The 19,411-nt window shown below is 38.6% G+C and overlaps 1 protein-coding gene across 1 annotated transcript; it reads left to right on the top strand.

Annotated features, from left to right (window-relative positions):
- Positions 1–16,610: 16,610 nt before the first annotated feature.
- LOC131230681 (uncharacterized) lies at positions 16,611–17,310 on the top strand. The gene has a single exon (XM_058226597.1). The coding sequence runs from the start codon at positions 16,693–16,695 to the stop codon at positions 17,185–17,187; it is 495 nt and encodes a 164-aa protein (XP_058082580.1). The 5' UTR covers positions 16,611–16,692; the 3' UTR covers positions 17,188–17,310.
- Positions 17,311–19,411: the final 2,101 nt, after the last annotated feature.

Raw genomic sequence — 19,411 nt, 5'->3', positions numbered from 1 at the left:
ATCTTGATATTGGCTTTGTGGACATTTATCGGACGGTTGAAACTGAAAAATATCCAACTGTCCTATTTCAACAAAAGAACTTTCCATGAATCAAGGGTTAGGATTGTTCAAGAAACCTTATTTTGAGCACGTGAATTACAGACATTGGATTACACAATTTAGACGGTTCAAGTTTAGTTAATGTATGCTACGGATAGGACTGATGAGTGCCTGCGTATCAAGTGTCATGCTCTGACAGAGTATTATCAAACAACTCTCCCCTCTTAAATGGACGCGGATTGCCCGCTTGGGCGCTTACACTGCCAGTAGCGACTCGCTACTGGATGCTGCTCTGTGGCCCCACCATGATGTATGTATTTTATCCACTCCGTAGATCCATTTTTCCAGTTCATTTTAGGACATGTGCCCAAAAATGAATTAGATTAAAGTATCAGGTGTACCACACCACAGGAAACAGTGTTGAATTAGCACCCACCATTAAAAACTTTTTGAGGGCCACTAAAGTTTTGGATCAAGCTGATATTTTTGTTTTCCCTCCATCCAGATCCTTGTGACCCAATCAACGGGTTGGATGAAAAATAAGCATTACAGTGGGCTCAGGAGGTTTTTAATGGTGGGCGTTTATTCACATTGTTTTCTTGTGGTGTGGTTCACCTGATATTTGGATCTGTCTCATTTTTTTGGGGGCTCATACCCTGGAATAATAATCCAAAATGGATGAACGGATCATTCATTGGATTAGGATCTTTGTAAATATGGCCTGGAAGAGAATGATGGTTGGTAAGTAAGAGGACGATGTGGCCCACCTAATGCGTGGAAGGTGAATGTGGGCCCCAACGTCCCACTGGAGGAGTGGTTGGGTCTTGTAGAGCTGACATCTGTGCGGGACTTAGATTGGGCCAAGCTCAAAGAATGGACAATAGGTACTCGGCCTAAGGCATGTGCCCAGTTGGGAGAATTAGGTTCAGCTCAGACCCAGCTACAAAAATGTGTGTGGCTCAAACGCAACTCACCCAAACCAGACTAATTGTAACTTTAGTTATTTGATACTCTGGAAGAGAATGACACTTGATATGCAGGCACTCAAAAATTGTACATGCAGCATGTGTGAACTCATGATACTAAACCAACTAGATTGTGTAAATAAGTCACATTCCTAGAATTAAATTGGTTGATAAATCCTAACATATGATCGAGTGGATGATTATTTATTGAGACTTGAAAAAGAACATTTGATATTTTAAAATTTTAACTGTCCAACAAATATACACTAATTTGACAGTTAGATAATCAGATAAATTAAGGCAGAGCTAAATTCTCCCATTCAAGTGATTTTTTATTTTTTATTTTATTTTATTTTATTTTTAATATTGCTATATGGCTATCGCCATGTATGCAACCCATAAGTGATAATAGGTTCTCCTACCTAAAATGCCGCCTCCATTGTTGAAAGGTTCATGGTAATGACTCTTAGACACACTCTCTCTCTCTCTCTCTAATACATATACTTGCACCACTCACCATCACATACACACACCATGCAGGCACTTGATCCCATAATCTCAGCGTTAAAACAGATACAATTTACCACCGAGAGCCATGGAGCTGGTCCCACTTTTAAACCTAACCATGCCATGATTCATTGGGACTAGGGCTGTCCAAACTGATAACCTAAAAGATAAAAATAAAAATTACTTCTTTGCCATGCTGATAGTCTACCCCTTCGTTATTATAGGGCTATTAAGTAAGTTTCACTTTGGGGGGGCATATTCTGTCACGGGCCTAGGCTGTATATTCTTTGGCATCTAGATGTCGCAAAAGAACAGGAGTATGACCATGTTGCATGTGTTAATGGGCATTGTCCCTCAAGTTAGACCTTACATAGATGGAAAATGGATTTGCAGCATATGCATAGGATGATTGTGAACATTTTAAAAGTAGTCTAGAAAATGTTTGTTTTACCATAATGTATGTAAATGCATGTAATAGAGCGTAATTGAGTGATTATTGCATATGTTAGCAGTTTGATGAAGACTGTAAATACATACTTCTTTTATCCTTACAAAAGCCATTTGAAAAGGATTGACATCCATTCATGGGCTCCACGATATATATTTATGACATATTCATGCCATCTCTCTATTTTACTAGAATATTTTAGGGCATGAGCTTAAAAATGAGACAAATCTAAAGCTTAAGTAGCCCACACCAAAAAAAATTGTGGTCATAAAAGGTTTTTAATGATAAGCCTTCAACCCACTGTTTAATCTACCATGGTCCACTTGAGCTTTGGATCTGTCTTAATTTTTGAGCTCATGCCATAAAATCAACTTGCAAAATGGATGGACGACATAAATAAGCCACATACATTACAGTGGGCCCCACACAAAATTCCGACCTTTCTTAGTTTTAGTGTTCAAAAAGCAACCCACCACCATCAGCATCAAAAAGTGTTCGGGAATTATCTTACTAAGTAATAATTACCCAATTATCAGGATTTACCTGGTGAATTGGAAAACAAACACCCCCTCATGGCCAATATCATGTGGAGGAAGGCAAAGAAACGTCATTTTGATAATTTAAATTTTTTAAAACTTTAAGCCATTATAAAGGACTTGGATTGAGCCCCTAACTTAGATCGAGTTAACATAAGCAAAACAGTATGAAATTTGATTAGATGGCAGACTGCTATTAAAAATAAATAATTTATTAATTACTTGCTTTATCCAGTAACTTTTTTGACATTCTTTATGTCGGCCCAACTCTGACAATAGCTTGCATCTAAACAAAACCCCACCATGACAAGCTCAGTGCAAGCAAGGGCAGTACCAGGTCCTATAAGCCTGCTATGCATATCTTGATTGCCACGTCACCTTATAGGTATACTATGATTAGATGCTGGTATGTCCATATCATTTTAGTTCTCTTTTTCATTAATTAGAAAAAATAAGCCACCAATTCAAGTACAGGATACTATTATTACTGTCTAGATAATTAATATGTAAAAAGCTTTGATACTCTAGTTAAGTGTGACCTATGATGTTCAGGCATTCAGAAATTACCTACCAGTGGCACATGTGGTTGTAAGTTATTCAAATATTAAGCTGTCCAAGGTATGAGTAACGGTCTAGATGTGTTATGAATGAAAAATATTTTGTTTATTTTATTATTTGACTATCAAATTGTTGGACATTTATTAGACACTTAAAAAAAGAAAAATATCTAATGACTATATTTCAACAAATGAGTATATTCTAATCAGAGAAAGGAATTGTGTAACCGACTTTTTATACTGTGACGTAGCGATAGTGGATTTCATCATTTCATTGGTTTAATTTAAGTCCACATATGACAAGTGTGCAATTTCTGATCAGTGCCTGCATATCAAGCATCACATGCTGCCAGAGTATCAAATAACTACCGTTATATATATATATATATATAAAACGTGAAATCGTATCACTTGACGTGAAAATCAGGTTGCTCCACACATCGGGTGGGCTAAATCATCAAAATCAATAGGTAATAAACAATCTAACCCAACACAGGACCGCACCTCCAATTGTATATTCATGCCGTGCATCTATTTTTCCAGCTTATCTGTAGATAAAAAGATTTAAGTGGACCATACCACAGTAAACAGCAGTTATTGGCCATTAAAATTTTTTTGGAGGTCACAAAAGTTTTGAATCAAACTAACATTTATTTTTTCCTTCCATCCAAGTCTGTTTGACTTTATCAACATGTTGGATGGTTAATAAATATTACAGTGGACACTATAAAGTTTTTCATGGTGGGCATTCAATGACCGCCCGTTCATTTGGTGTGGTCTACCTGAATTTTTATTGGTTTAATTTTTGGGAACAATTCTTAAAATAAGCCAAAAAAATAAATGGGCGGCATGGATATAAAATGAATACATCTAGGTAAGCCCTGAGGTCAGGGTCTCACCTACATGGCTGGTTACCAGGTTGCCGTCTGTGACTGGTCTGTGCCTGGGTGGGACCCTGACTGTAGGGCCCATCTAAATGTATGCATTGTATATCCATGCCGTCCATCTGTTTTGAAAGATTATTTTAGGGGATTTTTTCAAAATTAAAGTAAATATAATTTTCAGGTGGACCACACCACAAGAAACAGTCATCATTGAATCTTCATTATTAAAAACTTCCTAGAGTCAACCTGTTGATAAGGTCACACGGACCTTGAAAGCTTTTCTGGCCCACAAAAAGTTTTTAATGATCAATAATCATTTTTCCTGTTAGTGTAATCTATTTAAAAATTGTATCTGCTTCATTTTTAAGACTATGGCCTAATATAAGCTGGAAAAATAATTGGACAGCCTGGATATACAAATGCATACATTTAGGCCGGCCCTATGGCTAGGGTCCCACCCACATCGGCATCGAAGACATGCTCAGCTTAGTCACTACACCTCGGCCTTACATAGTTTGGTGAGATTGATTCACCGACCCATGTGGATGGGAATGCCCAAAGATCTTATGAATCAAATATCTTAGCTCTTCGATTAGTGGGCCACGGATGGACTGTTCACACACATAATACAACTGTCCAAAAAAAAAAAAAAAAAATCCAAGAAAAGCTAATATACATTAAGACCAGCTAAAGCATCTGAGAGTATTTGATACTGGCTGGAGTATGATGCTTGATACATAAAGAAATGGTACACTTGGCATGTATTAACTCAAATTAAACTGGCTAAATTGTGGAATTCACTCTCTCTATGTTACAGTCTAAAAATATGATTATTTGAACGATCCTAACCTTCGATTCTTGAGAACTTGTTTATTTTAATTTATTTTTTAATATTTCCAATTTTGACCATTTAGTTAATGTCCAACAAATATAATAGTTAGATAATCAGATAATAATAATCCAGATATTATTATTGTTTTTTTTTTTCTTTTCTTGTCACGAGCGAACTATGAACGGTTTACTTTGAATTATTAATATCCAGGGCCTGTTTGGATAGTGGGATTAGGTGACATGGAATTGCATTTTGGTATTATAAAAATTCAATTTAGCTTTTGAAAAGAGAGGAAATAATTGGATTAATCCAGATATTATATCATATAACCACTGCAGGATTTCTTGTTGGATTTCGAAATCCACTCCATTGTGGGCCTTATGTAGAAGCATGTATTTTATTCATGTTTTCTATTCATATGTGCCTTTTATACGTGACATCTTAGCTGGTTGCATACAAGAAACCAACGTCAATTATGAAATTTGGCATGTTGATTACAATTCCATGGTCCACCAAATGCACCTTTAACTTAATATGGTAATTTTTCCAAAGGTAGAATTTGATCTCAAATATTTGATTGGACAGTTAAAATATCATGATATCTGCATAATACCATCATTGTGCAATAATGATGTTAATTCCATCCATACAATTTAATCCTGCATTCCAACCTGCAGTGTCATTATTAAACTTCTATTTTTCATGGTTCAAAAATAAAGAAAACTCATCTTAGATTGGCTTTTGGTTAGGTTGAGCGCAGGCGACTAATGCGGCTCAAGTCAAGTTTACTGGGCTTCAAGAGCTCCGCTGAGTGGAGATTAGGAGCATCTTCAAGTCACCAAGTTTCAAAACTAGGTATTGTTTTTCTGCAAAACAAGAATAAAAGCAACACTAGTATGAGAGATGAGCAGTTACAATGGTTGTATCAGAAGTTCTGATACAACTATTTCTATATGTCAAATGTGTAGAATATTTAATCTATGCAAAATGTGTTTTGAAATATGTTGAAAAAATTGAAAAATAAAAAATTAAAGAAAATTATTTCTTTTTAGCATCTGTTGAATCATGGATAAATACGTTATCCTTAAAGCGTAATTCACTCCTTTATTAATTGCTAATGGGTTATGGGAGAATTATTTATAAGTGACATGTGCGAAATACAAAGTGCGCTAAGTAGTACCACTAATAGTCACTCATTTCCAGGGTATTTATCATTTTTCGGTGAAATGATAAAAACCAAACAGCCCTTAAATAAGAATACTACACACACTTTCACATATAAACTATAAAACGTATTCTTTCATTTTCAATGTAGGACAAAAAAAAAAACAAAAAACTCACACTTTTTTTTTTTCTAAAAGTTTCAAATCAATTTAACGGAACAACCAAAAATTCTAATATATTTGATTTCTCAAAATCTAAATTTCAACAAAAGGTAGGACATACTATCATCATTATCATGCATGGAAAAAACAGGCCGATACATTGTACTGGTCTGGTACACCCGATGAGGGACTCTGTTTAATTTTCACATCAGGTTGTGTGGCCCACCTTAGCATGGAGTGGATATTTTACATGTGACCTCTTGGTGGAAAATGATTGCATCAGAACTTCTGGTACGACCACCGAATTACATACAACCCATTCAATCCTGACCAACCAATTGCTGGGCCACCTCTTAGAAGATCCGTGCCCCGAAAGCCATGCTGATCAAATGATTCCATCCACCAGATCAGTAGATTGGATGGCTAGAAACATCTGATTGGTGCAATCTCATGGACATCCCAGAGGAATATATACAAAATCGATTGGCATGTTCATTTATTGGATGGTAGATATGGCTCATAGACGCGAGATATTGTTTTTATTTTCTTTCTACATTCTGTTAGTTCACCACCATTTTGAATTTGTTGGTGACTAATCTTTCTCACGTCTGATCATCGTGTGCGGCATCAAAACTGTGAGTCATATTGTGGATGGAGAATATCTTTGAAATCATGCTGATAAATCAATCCTAACCATCCAATTGATGACTATCAATCCTTAAATCGTAATCAATGAGGTGGTCCCATCTCCAGTGATAGAATCATATAGTTACCATAACTTTTCAATGCAAATTTTGGGGTTTGCTCTATAGCCACAATCGGATAAGCTATTTGGACGATTTGGATTAACATACAACTATGCCATGATGTTACCAGCCAGAGCATCAACACTTTTTTAAATGATGGTGAACTATCACAAGAGTAAACTTTTTTGCTTTTTAAAACAATTTCTAGCTGGTATGAAACATGGTTTTGTACAGCTGACATGCAATCTTAAAAATGTCTTAGAATCGACGGCTCTGGACTATTCAAAGGATTATATGAAGTGGAGCCCACGGTTAAATGACTCGACCGAGTCGAGTCATGACTCACCTAAATGGTGGTGAATCAGTGCAAGTCTCCTCAAGCCGGTCCCATTATGGTGCAAATTTGAATTTGGGGCCCAAGTGAGTGAGCAATGATAAAAACGACCGTTGGATAAGAGTCATCTGCCATGGATTGCACATGTCCCAAAAATAATCACAATTGGATAATTACAACCATACAATTAAGGACCCTTCTAACCCTTATTTGATTGTTTTCAATCATCCGATCAGGGTGATATTCAGGTCATGTGTTATCTACCTTGGATCTTTCCTCCTGAGTTTTGAGTCGATTAAGATTATGGGTGGGCCTAGTCAGTGTTGGTTTGATTGAGTTTCAAGTCGAGTGACCGTGTTTTGGAACTACACCATCGAATGGTCCGCTATGATCACAGGCGGACCTAGTCGAGTTGGCTCAACCAAGTTTCGAGAGCCGAGTGACTGCAGTTTGAAAATATGTTGTCCAATGTTCGACCATGATCACTGGTGAGCCTACTTGGCCTCACACAGAATATCACACCTTTCGAATTCGGATCCTCTACTTGCTACAAATGAAAATTTTTTATTTTCCTGCACTGTGATTGGTCCACCTTTCATTAACATTGTCAGCACCGCTGCATTATATGATAATGTGGCCTAATTAGATTGCAACAAATAACAAATTTCTATTTATGGCCCACCCTTAGTGATGTACAAAAAAAAATGATATTAGGTCATGGTTTAACAACCATTTTTATTAAGAATTAAGATGGAAAGTTTGGCTTAAGAATATTTTGATTCTCATTCCATATCCCTTGTACTATTCAATATCTTCACCAATCATTTTCTTCTTATTTTTTAAGAGAACTGATCGCCTCCAAGGGAACCACAGCTTGTGATGTGTACCATACCATCTTTCCCACCGACATGCCGCTTGGGTAGAAAATCAGCACCATAGAAATGAAAGACCAACGTGTATTGCCCCTCTCAAGATACACGCTTATCAGATCAGTAGGTGGGCCACACCTTTTTGTTGATTTAGACCGTTAGTTGACCATTTATTTCAACAGTTGCTCCCACCTGATGAGTGGACCAGCTTAATTTGGTAACGGTCTTGAAATATTAATACTGTTTGGTAATCCCACGCGTGCACATAGTCATTTACACGCCAGCATCTGTGCCAATGTGGCACATGAGTGTGAGATCCAAGCTTTAGATCAGGTGGGTCCTGCTGTCTCAGATCCATGTGGCAAGATCCACCTGATCAGCAGCTTGGATCTCACACCCATTTGCTATTTGGCATGTTCGGTGGCCTGTAGATGAGATTCATATACACGTGTGGGATTAGAGAAGCTCATCAAAACCGGATTAGATTTACATGATTTCCTTCCTACACAACGTATTTTTTGGACGTTTCAGCCAATGCTAATACTTATGGGAAATGATACGGTGGAGTGGGAAAAGTCTACTAGCCATCTCTCCATATGACATGTGGCATGGTAATATATGGATCCGGTCAATTCATATATTGGCATTAGGATGGATGGCTTAGAATTTAAGAATAAAATTCACTAGATAATCATGTCCATTAATTTTTCTACGGTTTGTACCAAAGCACGCGCACCCACCTACCCCCCCACACACACATGTTGATAAATTTCTTAAATCTGTAATTTAACAGTCTGTCGATGACAAGTTCAATGTCATCGAGCATGCTTCGATGCCATTGAGATTTTTCGAATTTCCTTTAGTTGGTTGTTGGACATATTAAGTGTTTTTTGGATGATATTGAGGAGGGTTCGATGATATCGAAGATCAAATTCGATGCCATTGAGAAAATTCGTTTTTCATGTTTGGTTGCTAGAACGTTTTGGTATTATTTCTATACCATCGAAGTAGCTTTAATGTCATAGAAAGATTAAGTTTCGATGACATTGAAGGATGTTTGATGTCATTGAATAGTTTTGCGCTAATTTTCTAGAGTTGTGATTTTGTGGGATTTGTTTTCTATTTCTATTGTGATTCTTGTAATTGGTATTGAGAGGTATCTAAGGTTTTCTAATTCATTTCTAGGGTTTTAAAGGCTTATAAAGGGAGATTTGAGGCATGTTCGAATCGAGTATTCTCTCTATCTTTTGTAATTTCTACTTTCATAGTGCATTCTTTCACTTTGTGCCGTGGTTTTTTTCCATAAAAGTTTTAACATATTAAAATCGTTGTATTCTCATTGTGTTTGCTTGGTGTGATTGGATTACTCTATTTGATTAATCTTTATATGCTTCTGCGGTCCCCCAACAATATATGTATCTTGAAAGGCAACGAAAACACTCATTACTTTCAAAAGGGTGCAAAACCCAAAAATACATAAGGGGCCCACTACCTAGGCTAGGGGAGGACAAAGAACAGAGGTCGAAAGAACCTAAAAAGAATAAGAAAAAGAGAAGAAAAAGAGACGCCCTTGGGGAGAGAGCAAGTTATCACCTTGTCAAGAGGAGACAAGACAAGTAGAGTTAATCTCTAGAAAAGGAGAGTTAGAAATACATAAAGTTAACTTAGCATAAGCAATGATTTAAGCGAGGCTATTAGCTGGGGCAACTTAAGTCTATATAAGACACCTTTCCTACCAATAATCTTCACTATTCCTCCAAGTTAAAAAACCATGTAATGCAAGCTGTAGGTAAAGAGTCGCCGGCATATTTCAAGAAGAAGATATACCATCTTAAATGGCTATGCAACAATCCTTGCTGTGGACCTAAAAACAAATGCCCGAAATCATAAAAGAAAAAAGTCAAATATACACATTCACGTTTGAAGATCATTTATTATCTTTTCCACCGTTACTTTAATATCAGCAGACAAGATGGATAGGATAATCCAGTAGAATTTATTTTTGAGCCATAAACCATCTATGTGCTAAGGCCGTTTATATGGACCGTGATTTGGACATAAACTAGCCGCATGACCCAGGTGTCCTGTGACGATATGGCTCTACCATATTACGGTTCCTAGGACTCCAAGTATCATCACCCAATGTTTATATTACATTAGCATTAACATATGCTTGGATAATTTTTTGTGAAACTGTTTGCAAACCAGTTCAGTCAACCTGGATTAACCTGGCCTGGTGAGTGGGTCTGACTAGATTGACCCAGCTGAGTCAAAAAAAGGTCCGGCGAAGTCTCTCACGGTGGATCTGTAAATTCTAAATTCTGAGAGATATTAATTAATTTATTTTATAATAAGAATAATAATAATAATAATAAATCATTTCTAACTAACCTGGTTAACCCACCAAGTACCGAGTCAACCCGGAATCGGTAACCATCAGGGTTCAAAGTAGAGTCTTGGTTGGTAGACTATGGCCTAAAAATAAGACCCGATTGAGTCATTGAGTCAACCCAAATTGGCTGGAAATGATCAATTTGAGTCTAGTTATCGGTTTTCGGACTATGACAGGACATCCACAGTACATGAGTCACACCCTTAATGATTTTAACCGTTCATCTAGTAGGTATACCGTGGATGGAATTGCATTGGTCCTCTGCCAATTCCACTTCATGTCTGGGAAGAGTGGAAAAGCTTGGAAGTTGGCTGGATGGAATTGTATCGGGTCCCGTGCTAATATCACTCAATGTTAGTAAGTTTTTTACGTCCCACCATGATGTGTGGGCTATATCCACACCGTCCACCCATTTTTTGAGATCATTTTAGCGCATGAACCAAAAATCCAGGTAGATCTAAAGCTCAAGTGGACCCCACCATAGAAAGCAATGGGGATTGAATACTTACCGTTGAAAACTTCCTTGAGGCCACATAAGTTTTGGATCTGCCTCATTTTTAGGCCCATGCTATAAAATGAGGTTACAAAACAAATGAACGGTTTAGATATAACACATGTGTGTTATTGTCAATAGTTTCAAATGATGGTGGGTATATCCTTTTAATGTACCACCATATTACAAACTAAAAAGGGAATTAAGCTTATCCCACGGAAACAGGGACAGTCCCTGCCCTGGAGTCTAGTTATCGGTTTTCAACTATGACATGACATCCACAGTACATGAGTCACACCCTTAATGATTTTAACCGTTCATCTAGTAGGTATACCGTGGATGGCCCACATTGCAAGAAACCCAGGTTGGACAATTTCAAACGTAAGATGGTCTAGTAGACTATAATTTGGGGTGCTTTCCCAGGTACCTTTCTTCTTGAAGCGGATTAGCTGCTGTACGTGGCGCATGCAGAAGATCCTGCGGCCCTCGAGCCCTATAAAATGGTACGGAATAATGGAAAAAAGAGGAAACGGATTGGCTACTCCCCCTGCCACTAGCCAATGGCTAGTGGTCAGTGTTTTGTGGGCCCTATCATGATGTATGTGGTTCATCCATGCCGTCCATATATTTTTCTAGATCATTTAATCGTATGAGGCCAAAAATTAGGTATATCCCAATCTCAAGTGGACCACATTACAGGAAACAGTGTTGATTGAACCTCTACCATTAAAAAAAAATTTGGGCCATAAAAGTTTTGGATCAAGACGAACTTTGTTTTTTTACCTTCATCTTGATCTTTATGACCTAATCAACATATTGGATGTCAAATGAACAATACACTGGGCCTTAAGAAGATTTTAATGGTGGATATTCAATCACTATTGTTTTCCTGTGGTGTGGTCCACTTTATATTTATATCCCTCTCATTTTTGGGATCAAGTCCTAAAATGATTTCTAAAAATGGATGAACTACATGGATAAAATACCTACTTCTTAGTGGGGCCAGCAAAGCACCGACTACTAGCCATCGGTAGGGGTGTACACGAACCGAGCTAGCTTGGTTAGCTCGCTCGACCCGGCTCAAAAAAACTTGATTCGACTTGGTTCGAAGTTGAGTTCGAGCTGAGTCGAGCCGATTTTTTTGAGTTTGAAAATGAGTTCGAACTGGCCCCAGCTCAACTCAACTTGGATCGAACCTAGCTTGAATCGAACTCGGATTGAACTAGTTTGGTGGCTCAGTTACTTTAATATTGATGTTGTTCACCAAGTGTTTGATGAAACGACTCAACGAAGTGTGGCTGGTGGCAAAGAAAGTATATATATGAAACAATTATCCTTTTTTTTTTTCTTGATTTTTATGTTGCTTAGAAGGCGTTTGATGAAATACTTGTAAAACTATTATTGTTGTTTTACATATAATGAGATTTTGAAGGTGCAGTCTAAGTGTTTGTGAAAATGCTACACAGGCAAACTTGGCTCGATCTAGGCTTGAACTCGGCTTAAACTAGCCTGAGCTGCTAATCGAACCGAGCCGAGTTGGCCAGTCAGGCTCGAGGACCAAGCCGAGCCGAGTTCGAGCTGAGGTCAACTAGTGGTCGAGCTGAGTTGAGCTGAGGCCAGCTTGACTCTGTTCGACTCCATGTACATCCCTACCCACCGCGCTAGTGGCAGCCTGGTAAGGGAGTAGCCAATCCGTTTCCAAATAGGAAAAGAGATCAAATTTCTCTGATCCCCATCACAATGTATTTATTATACCTACACCGTCCATTCATTTGGCAAAATCATTTTAGGATAGGTGAAAAAAATGAGTATTATCGGAAGTTCACCCCATCACAAATAGCAGTGGGGACATTGATTCCCATCATTAAAACATTCGTAGGGCGTTCCTAATGTTTTTTTTTATCTCCATCCAATCTATTCATAAAGTCACACAAATATGGACGAATAGTAAAAAGATAAATATCAGATTGATTCAAAACTTCTATGATCTCAAGAAGATTTTAATGGTAGACGTTCGATCTCCCACGGCTTCCTGCAGTGTGGTGCACTTGATCTTTGGATCTGTCTTATTTTTGAGCTAGACCCTTACAACGTTCTCAAGAAATGGATGGACGGTTTGGATATAGGGTACACCAGCCAATCCGCTTCCTTTCTTCTTCCCATAATAAACATATGAAATATTAATAAATTACTCGATTTCTTATGCTGCATAGTATTAGGGCTGAAAGTCAGACGGGTTGGGTCGGGTTGGTGCTCAACCCTAACCCAAACCAAGGTTCCTGTACCCTAACCCAACCCAATCCAATCTCGGGTTGGGAATTCTCATTTCAAGCCCAACCCAAGCGGGCTCGGTCGGGTTGATCGGGTTGGTCGGGTATATACATGCTAATATTTTCGTTATTACATTAGTTTATTATATTTCAATATAGGACCTATTTTTTTATCTATAATTTTATTAATTATATATGTGATTATTCATTATAAAGAACTTCATTTTTTTCTTTAAAAAACAAGCTAAAATATAAGACAACTACTCTTTTAAAAGTCATGTAGCATAGCATGAAGTCCATTTGGGAGAGAAATCTGGCATATCTTGTTAGCTTGAGTCTTTGGAAATGATGTGCACAAATGAGACTAGACATCACTAGTGTGCCTTCGATACAAACGATCCACACTCAATTATATTTTATAAGTAACTTATATATTGATTGGGTTTGGGTCGGGTCAGGTCGGGTCGGGCAACCTGAGACTTCAACCCGAGCCCAACCCAAGTTTTATCGGGTTGGTGTTTGTATAGCCCAAGCTTAAGATTGGACCCGAAATATCTTGCCCGATCCCAACCCAATGTCGGGTCGGTCACGGGTCCGTCTGGTTGAACCCGCCCAACTTTCAGCCCTACATAGTGTTAGCTGTAACGAACGGCCTCAATTTTGAACCGTTGGTTGAAAAGGAAGAGGCTTGCTGAAGGCCTTCCAAATGTGCAGTTGCAAGAGCCAATACGGCATCGGAACCTTCCATCAGATGGGCCACATTAGTTAGTTCTTCTGGTTCAAAAATTCGGGCAGCTTCACACCTCGGGTGGGCCACTATGTGCAAAACAGCCAAGACTATCTTTCTAGCCGTCCATTTGAATCCCACACAGGGGCCCACCTGAGGAATGAAATAACCAAAGTTTCAGACCGTAAGATCTAACCAGTGTGGCGTACCTGACGGAGTGATAGGATCTTACACATGCATACCATATTGGCACATGCGGCTGCGTTGGATGGCAGGGCTTCACACACGTGTGGGCTGAGCAAATATCTGGAAGGACTATCTCGTAAGCTCCTCATTGAGATGAATCCCTCCCCAGAAAAGATACGAAAATGCCATTCTACCAAAAGCTCTTTGCAATTCTATCAATATTACCTAAGGTAGTAATCAAGCACTCAATATCCGCACACACGCTACTTACGTGTAAGAGATCCTGACCTTTCATTAATTAGGTCATACTATGGATATCTGATTAGTGTGATTTTTTAGTGTAGGTCCTATCTAGGCTACTGTGCAAGAGATGAACAGTCCAGATCTCACGCACGTTCCTCACGTGCATACACATTGAGTTCGTGATAACTAACCTAGCGATTAACATCTAGCAATGGATCCTTGTATGATATGCATTCTGCTGCACTGTGAGAAAGTTACATGCGGCACATGCATGGAGTGATCTAGAATGTTCATTTAGTGGGGCCTATCATGCATAGATGTGTCATGGAATAAGAATTTCACCAACCGTAGTTAAAAAATTCAAAATAATGAAAAAGAAAAGAAAATAACATCACTATAATAATAAAAAAGAGGGGATTGCAGTAAGACTCGGACAAAAATCAATACTTGTATCTTTTGTCTTTTATTTTGGTCCGGTATTTTTGGTTTTTGTTTGACTATTTATTTTTTAACGTTTCGGGCTTACATTGATTATGTACGGGTGTTTTTCCACTATAATTTTAATCTATGATATCAAACAGATGTGATGATCTAGAAGTTTGGATTGGCCCTACCATTCAATAAAAACTGTACTGATCGGTTGATCTTGAGTATTAGATCATTGTCATATAAATAAATGAGTTGTCCACATTCCATGAGCTTATTACTATGGTACAAATGGCTACGGTCTTGCTGCGGACTATAAAGATAGTCGTAAGTCTTCAGTTATGACTTTAATCCTTAGCCTCTAACCCTGGTAGTGAATCCAACCGTTGTATTGCTTCGTCGGTTCCAGTTTTAGGCTACAACCCATTCACTGCAAACCCCATTGGGCCTTGCACACCTTACACGTGTTTCTAAATGTGGCACACGGTTTAGGGCCCAGATGGGGTCATATGATGAATCTATGTAAAAACCCATGTAGTGTAATTAGGTGATGTGTAATTCCCAAGCTACCCAAGAGAAAGAACTCTTCTCAGCCGTGAAAGACTATAAGCGGGCCCCACTTCCATTCCCAAGCTATCAAGAGAAAGAACTCTTCTCAGTCCATTCCCAAGCTATCAAGAGAAAGAACTCTTCTCAGCCGTGAAAGACTATAAGTGGGCCCCACTTCCATTCCCAAGCTACCAAGAGAAAGAACTCTTCTCAGCCATGAAAGACTATAAGTGAGCCCCACTTCCATTTCCAAAATTACTAATATTTCTTAAAGGGCCATAGGGTGTTAGGTGATCCACCTAAATAATATAATTTCGTGTAGGAACTAGCTCTTCCATATCTTTTCATTTGGCAATCCTTGTCTTGAAGTGACTTCTACTCCATGCCTAACCCATGTGCACCCTCTATTAAATTAATAATCCACAAGAAAAACGACCACCCTCCAAATCACCCTCCAGGAATATATGATTCCCCACCCGAGGATATGCATTGTATCATTGAGTTCTTGTTTTGTACAGGTAGGACCCATGGTTCATTGATCCTGACGGTTGATCTGATGGGGCCCAGTTTGGATAGACCATACCGCAAAAAACTCTGCCGGATCAGGTGGTCCTATTCTTTCAAACTTTGGACTTCTTACCATTGAATAGGAGCTGTTGGTGAGTTTGGATTCTTACAGGTCTACTTGTAAGCCCACACTGATCAAAGGGTTAGGATTGCCCCATCAACGAATTTTTGAAGCATGGTCCGTGCAATCAAGTGTCTAGATCACCCAACCACGAGCACCGCGCGTACAAACTGAGTAAAAAAGATACTAATATGTACACTTCAGTAATCATATAGTCCTCTCTCTCTCTCTCTCTCTCTCTCTCTCTCTCTCTCTAACCACCACTTCCATGCAATATATTCATTCATAGATTTAAAGGAACTCCTCAACCTCACAACTTACTGACATTTCATCATCCACCACATGCAACTAGATCACGATCCTTGTTCCTAGCATCTCTCTCTCTCTCTCTCTCTCTCTCTCTCTCTCTCTCTCTCTCTCTCTCCCCCTCTCTCCTCTCTGTCTCTATCTAACCACCATTTTCATGCATATATGGTCATGGTCTTAAGGAAGTCATAACTTACCAACCTTTCATCATGTATCCCGTGCAACCGCATCAACATCCTTGTTCCTAGACTCTCTCTCTCTCTCTCTCTCTCTCTCTCTCTCTCTCTCTCTCTCTCTCTCTATCCTACCCTCCCTCCCTCCATCACCCCCCCCCCCCCTCTGTCTCTCCTTCTTCTTCTTTTCTTCTTCTTCCTCCCTCTCTTTACCTCTCTCTCATTCATCACCATCATCATCATCACTCTCTCTCTTCATGGGGAACACCATTTCATGTGCACCTTCCATTGCTTCAAGTAGAGTAGTAAAGGTTGTATGCCTCGATGGAAGAGTGGAGGTCTACACAAGGCCAGTCAATGCAGCTGAACTCATGCTAGAAAACCCCAGCCGTTTCGTCTGTGATGCATCCGATCTCAAGGTGGGCCACCGGATCCCAGGCCTAGCAGCCGACGAAGACCTCGAGCCCCGTCACCTCTACTTCCTACTCCCCATGAACATGCTCTACTCAGTCCTCACTCCCATCAACATGGCCTCTCTCTCTCACAACGCTTCCAAGGCATTCAAACAAGGTGGGCCATCAAAAAACATTGGCAAGATCTTCCCCGTCTTTGGCGACTCTTGCATCTTCCCATCCGAAATCAAGCCGTCGACCGTCAAGATCCAACATCCCAACCCTAATCAACGGTTCTCCAGGCAGCGATCCTGGCGACCCGCACTGGATACGATCGTCGAGAGCCCGCGCAAGCTGTAACGTTGAAATGTGGGGCCCACTAGTGACGTGTATGTCTTTGTGTTCTTTCCTGTTGATTTTACTGTAATGTTGGTCAACTACATTGACTCGTGTCTCTAATGGAAATTCATGAACTTTATTGCATAGACCAAAGTTTAGTGGTGGTCAATCATCTACGTACACGTGTCATATATGCATGGCAATCTAACCATCAAATTTACTCGGCCCCATGTGGATGAAGCATACGACAAAAGATCACACTGATCAGAATAACCAATTGATTTTGATCATTGACCATTTAGCTAGAACCGTCCATTTGATTGCCAGCCATTGGTGAAGGTTGTTGCATTATTTTCAATTATGGGTTTGATACTTCGAAAATGGGCCCATGATTTATGGTCACGAATGGCTGACACGTACTCTGCCTATTTAGAAAAGAGAAAATCTTTGATACTCGGGAGTGTGATGGAAGACCATAGGCATGCACTTAGAAATGACATAAGCGGGAATACAAGTAATTCAAATTAAAATCTAATTCATTAGTCTTATAGCTATAGATGTATCATGAACAAAAATTAAATTTATTTGATTTTTAGAATTAATGTGAGAATTGGAATTAATATAAAATGAAATGCAACAAAATAGTGTGAATTAGAATTTGCTTAAGCTTGTGACGCCAAGAATCCATGCAAATGCTAAAAATGGTTGGATTTTTTAAAATGGGCCAGCCCATTTTAAAAAATCCAACCGTTTAAAAATTTTCTTATTTTAGTTAAAATATATGTTTCAATGGGCTTACTACAACTATTTTGTCAATGTCACATATTGCTTAATGCATTTCAGTCATGGGCATCTAAAAGGCCAACCTATTAGTAAGTCGTGATTAAACGAAGGGAAAAATAAATATTAGCTTGATTCAAAACTTCCATGGTAGGTGTTCAATCCCCAACGCTTTCTGCAGTGTGGTTTACTTGAGTTTTGAATCTGCCTTATTTTTTGCTTCCTGCCTTAAAAATGACCTCACACATACATCAGAGTAGGGCTGGTCATGTCAACACACCATGCAAACAGCGTCCATCTTCGCATATAGGTCATACACTTGTAGTTAGAACCGTTTCTTTTATCTTGGTGGTGAGACTTTTGGCTGCATGATCGTGACTGTCCAATCTACTGCCTACATATGAATGGTCTGCTGGCGTTTGGAATACTAGAAATGCTGATGTGGCCGTATAAGTTCACTACTTTGTGATCTTGCCTAGTTATGATATGGTAAGGTGTGGATTGGAGAATGGACTACATGGTGGTGATAGTAGAATCAACGGTTAGATTTAGGTGCTACAAGATCCTGATTTTACATGGGGTTTGTTTGGCACCACAAATTTAGGGGGATTTGAGGTATTCCAAATTTACTGGTTGTAGTAGGGAGGATTGCAAGGCATTCCACATCTAGGGGGATTTCAAATACTCACTTTTTGATGAGTTTTGCACCCCCTCCATCTAGCTTGGATATCTCGTACTCTCATTACTTTATTATATTTTTAAAGGGAGAAAGCGTCACATGTGTCACTCGGCTACTAATATATTATATGGCCAAAGATTAAATCCCAAAACAATTAGATTATCAATTGCATCATTAAAATTACTTCACTAGAATGATATGAGTGTCCCAACATTATCCCCGTAAATTAATTGTTAAAAATTGTTAGTTAGTCGCTCGGTTGTAATCTTAATTGTGGCCCATCCGTAGCTTTTCATCATTTTCAACTAAAGTATATATTTCAACTATTATAATCATTTAATAAAACATCACATAGGTACACTAATTAGGAATATTAATGTTGATTTAGTAATTAAACTCAAACTCGTGTAAAATATACTGCATAATTTAAATGAATACAATAGGAGAATTTTGAATATAAGAAATCCAAGAAATTTCCAATCTAGGTATTCCGGATCCACAAGTGGGTGCCAAACAAGGCTGGCAGCTTGAAGAACCATCTATCTAGTAGTACCTTTTCAAAATGCAAATTACATTAATGAGTTCATTTTACTTTTATCCTTTGAAAGGTGGAGAATTGAAATTATGGAGCAGGTCCACGAGCCTTGTGTCTTACATCCAACTTATCTAACAAATGCACATCAACATGATTATTAGACACCAAAAATACGGCGAATCCAATCTTAAGGTGAACCAATTCATAAAAAACATTATACACATTGCTAAAAAATTCAAATTCAACTGTAG

Source organism: Magnolia sinica, chromosome 2, assembly GCF_029962835.1.
Source record: "Magnolia sinica isolate HGM2019 chromosome 2, MsV1, whole genome shotgun sequence".
NCBI lineage: Eukaryota > Viridiplantae > Streptophyta > Magnoliopsida > Magnoliales > Magnoliaceae > Magnolia > Magnolia sinica.
This window is presented reverse-complemented; position numbering and strand designations above follow the sequence as displayed.

Excerpts from the sequence above, each read along its gene's own strand:
- LOC131230681 (XM_058226597.1), top strand. The coding sequence starts at position 16,693 with ATGGGGAACACCATTTCATGTGCACCTTCCATTGCTTCAAGTAGAGTA.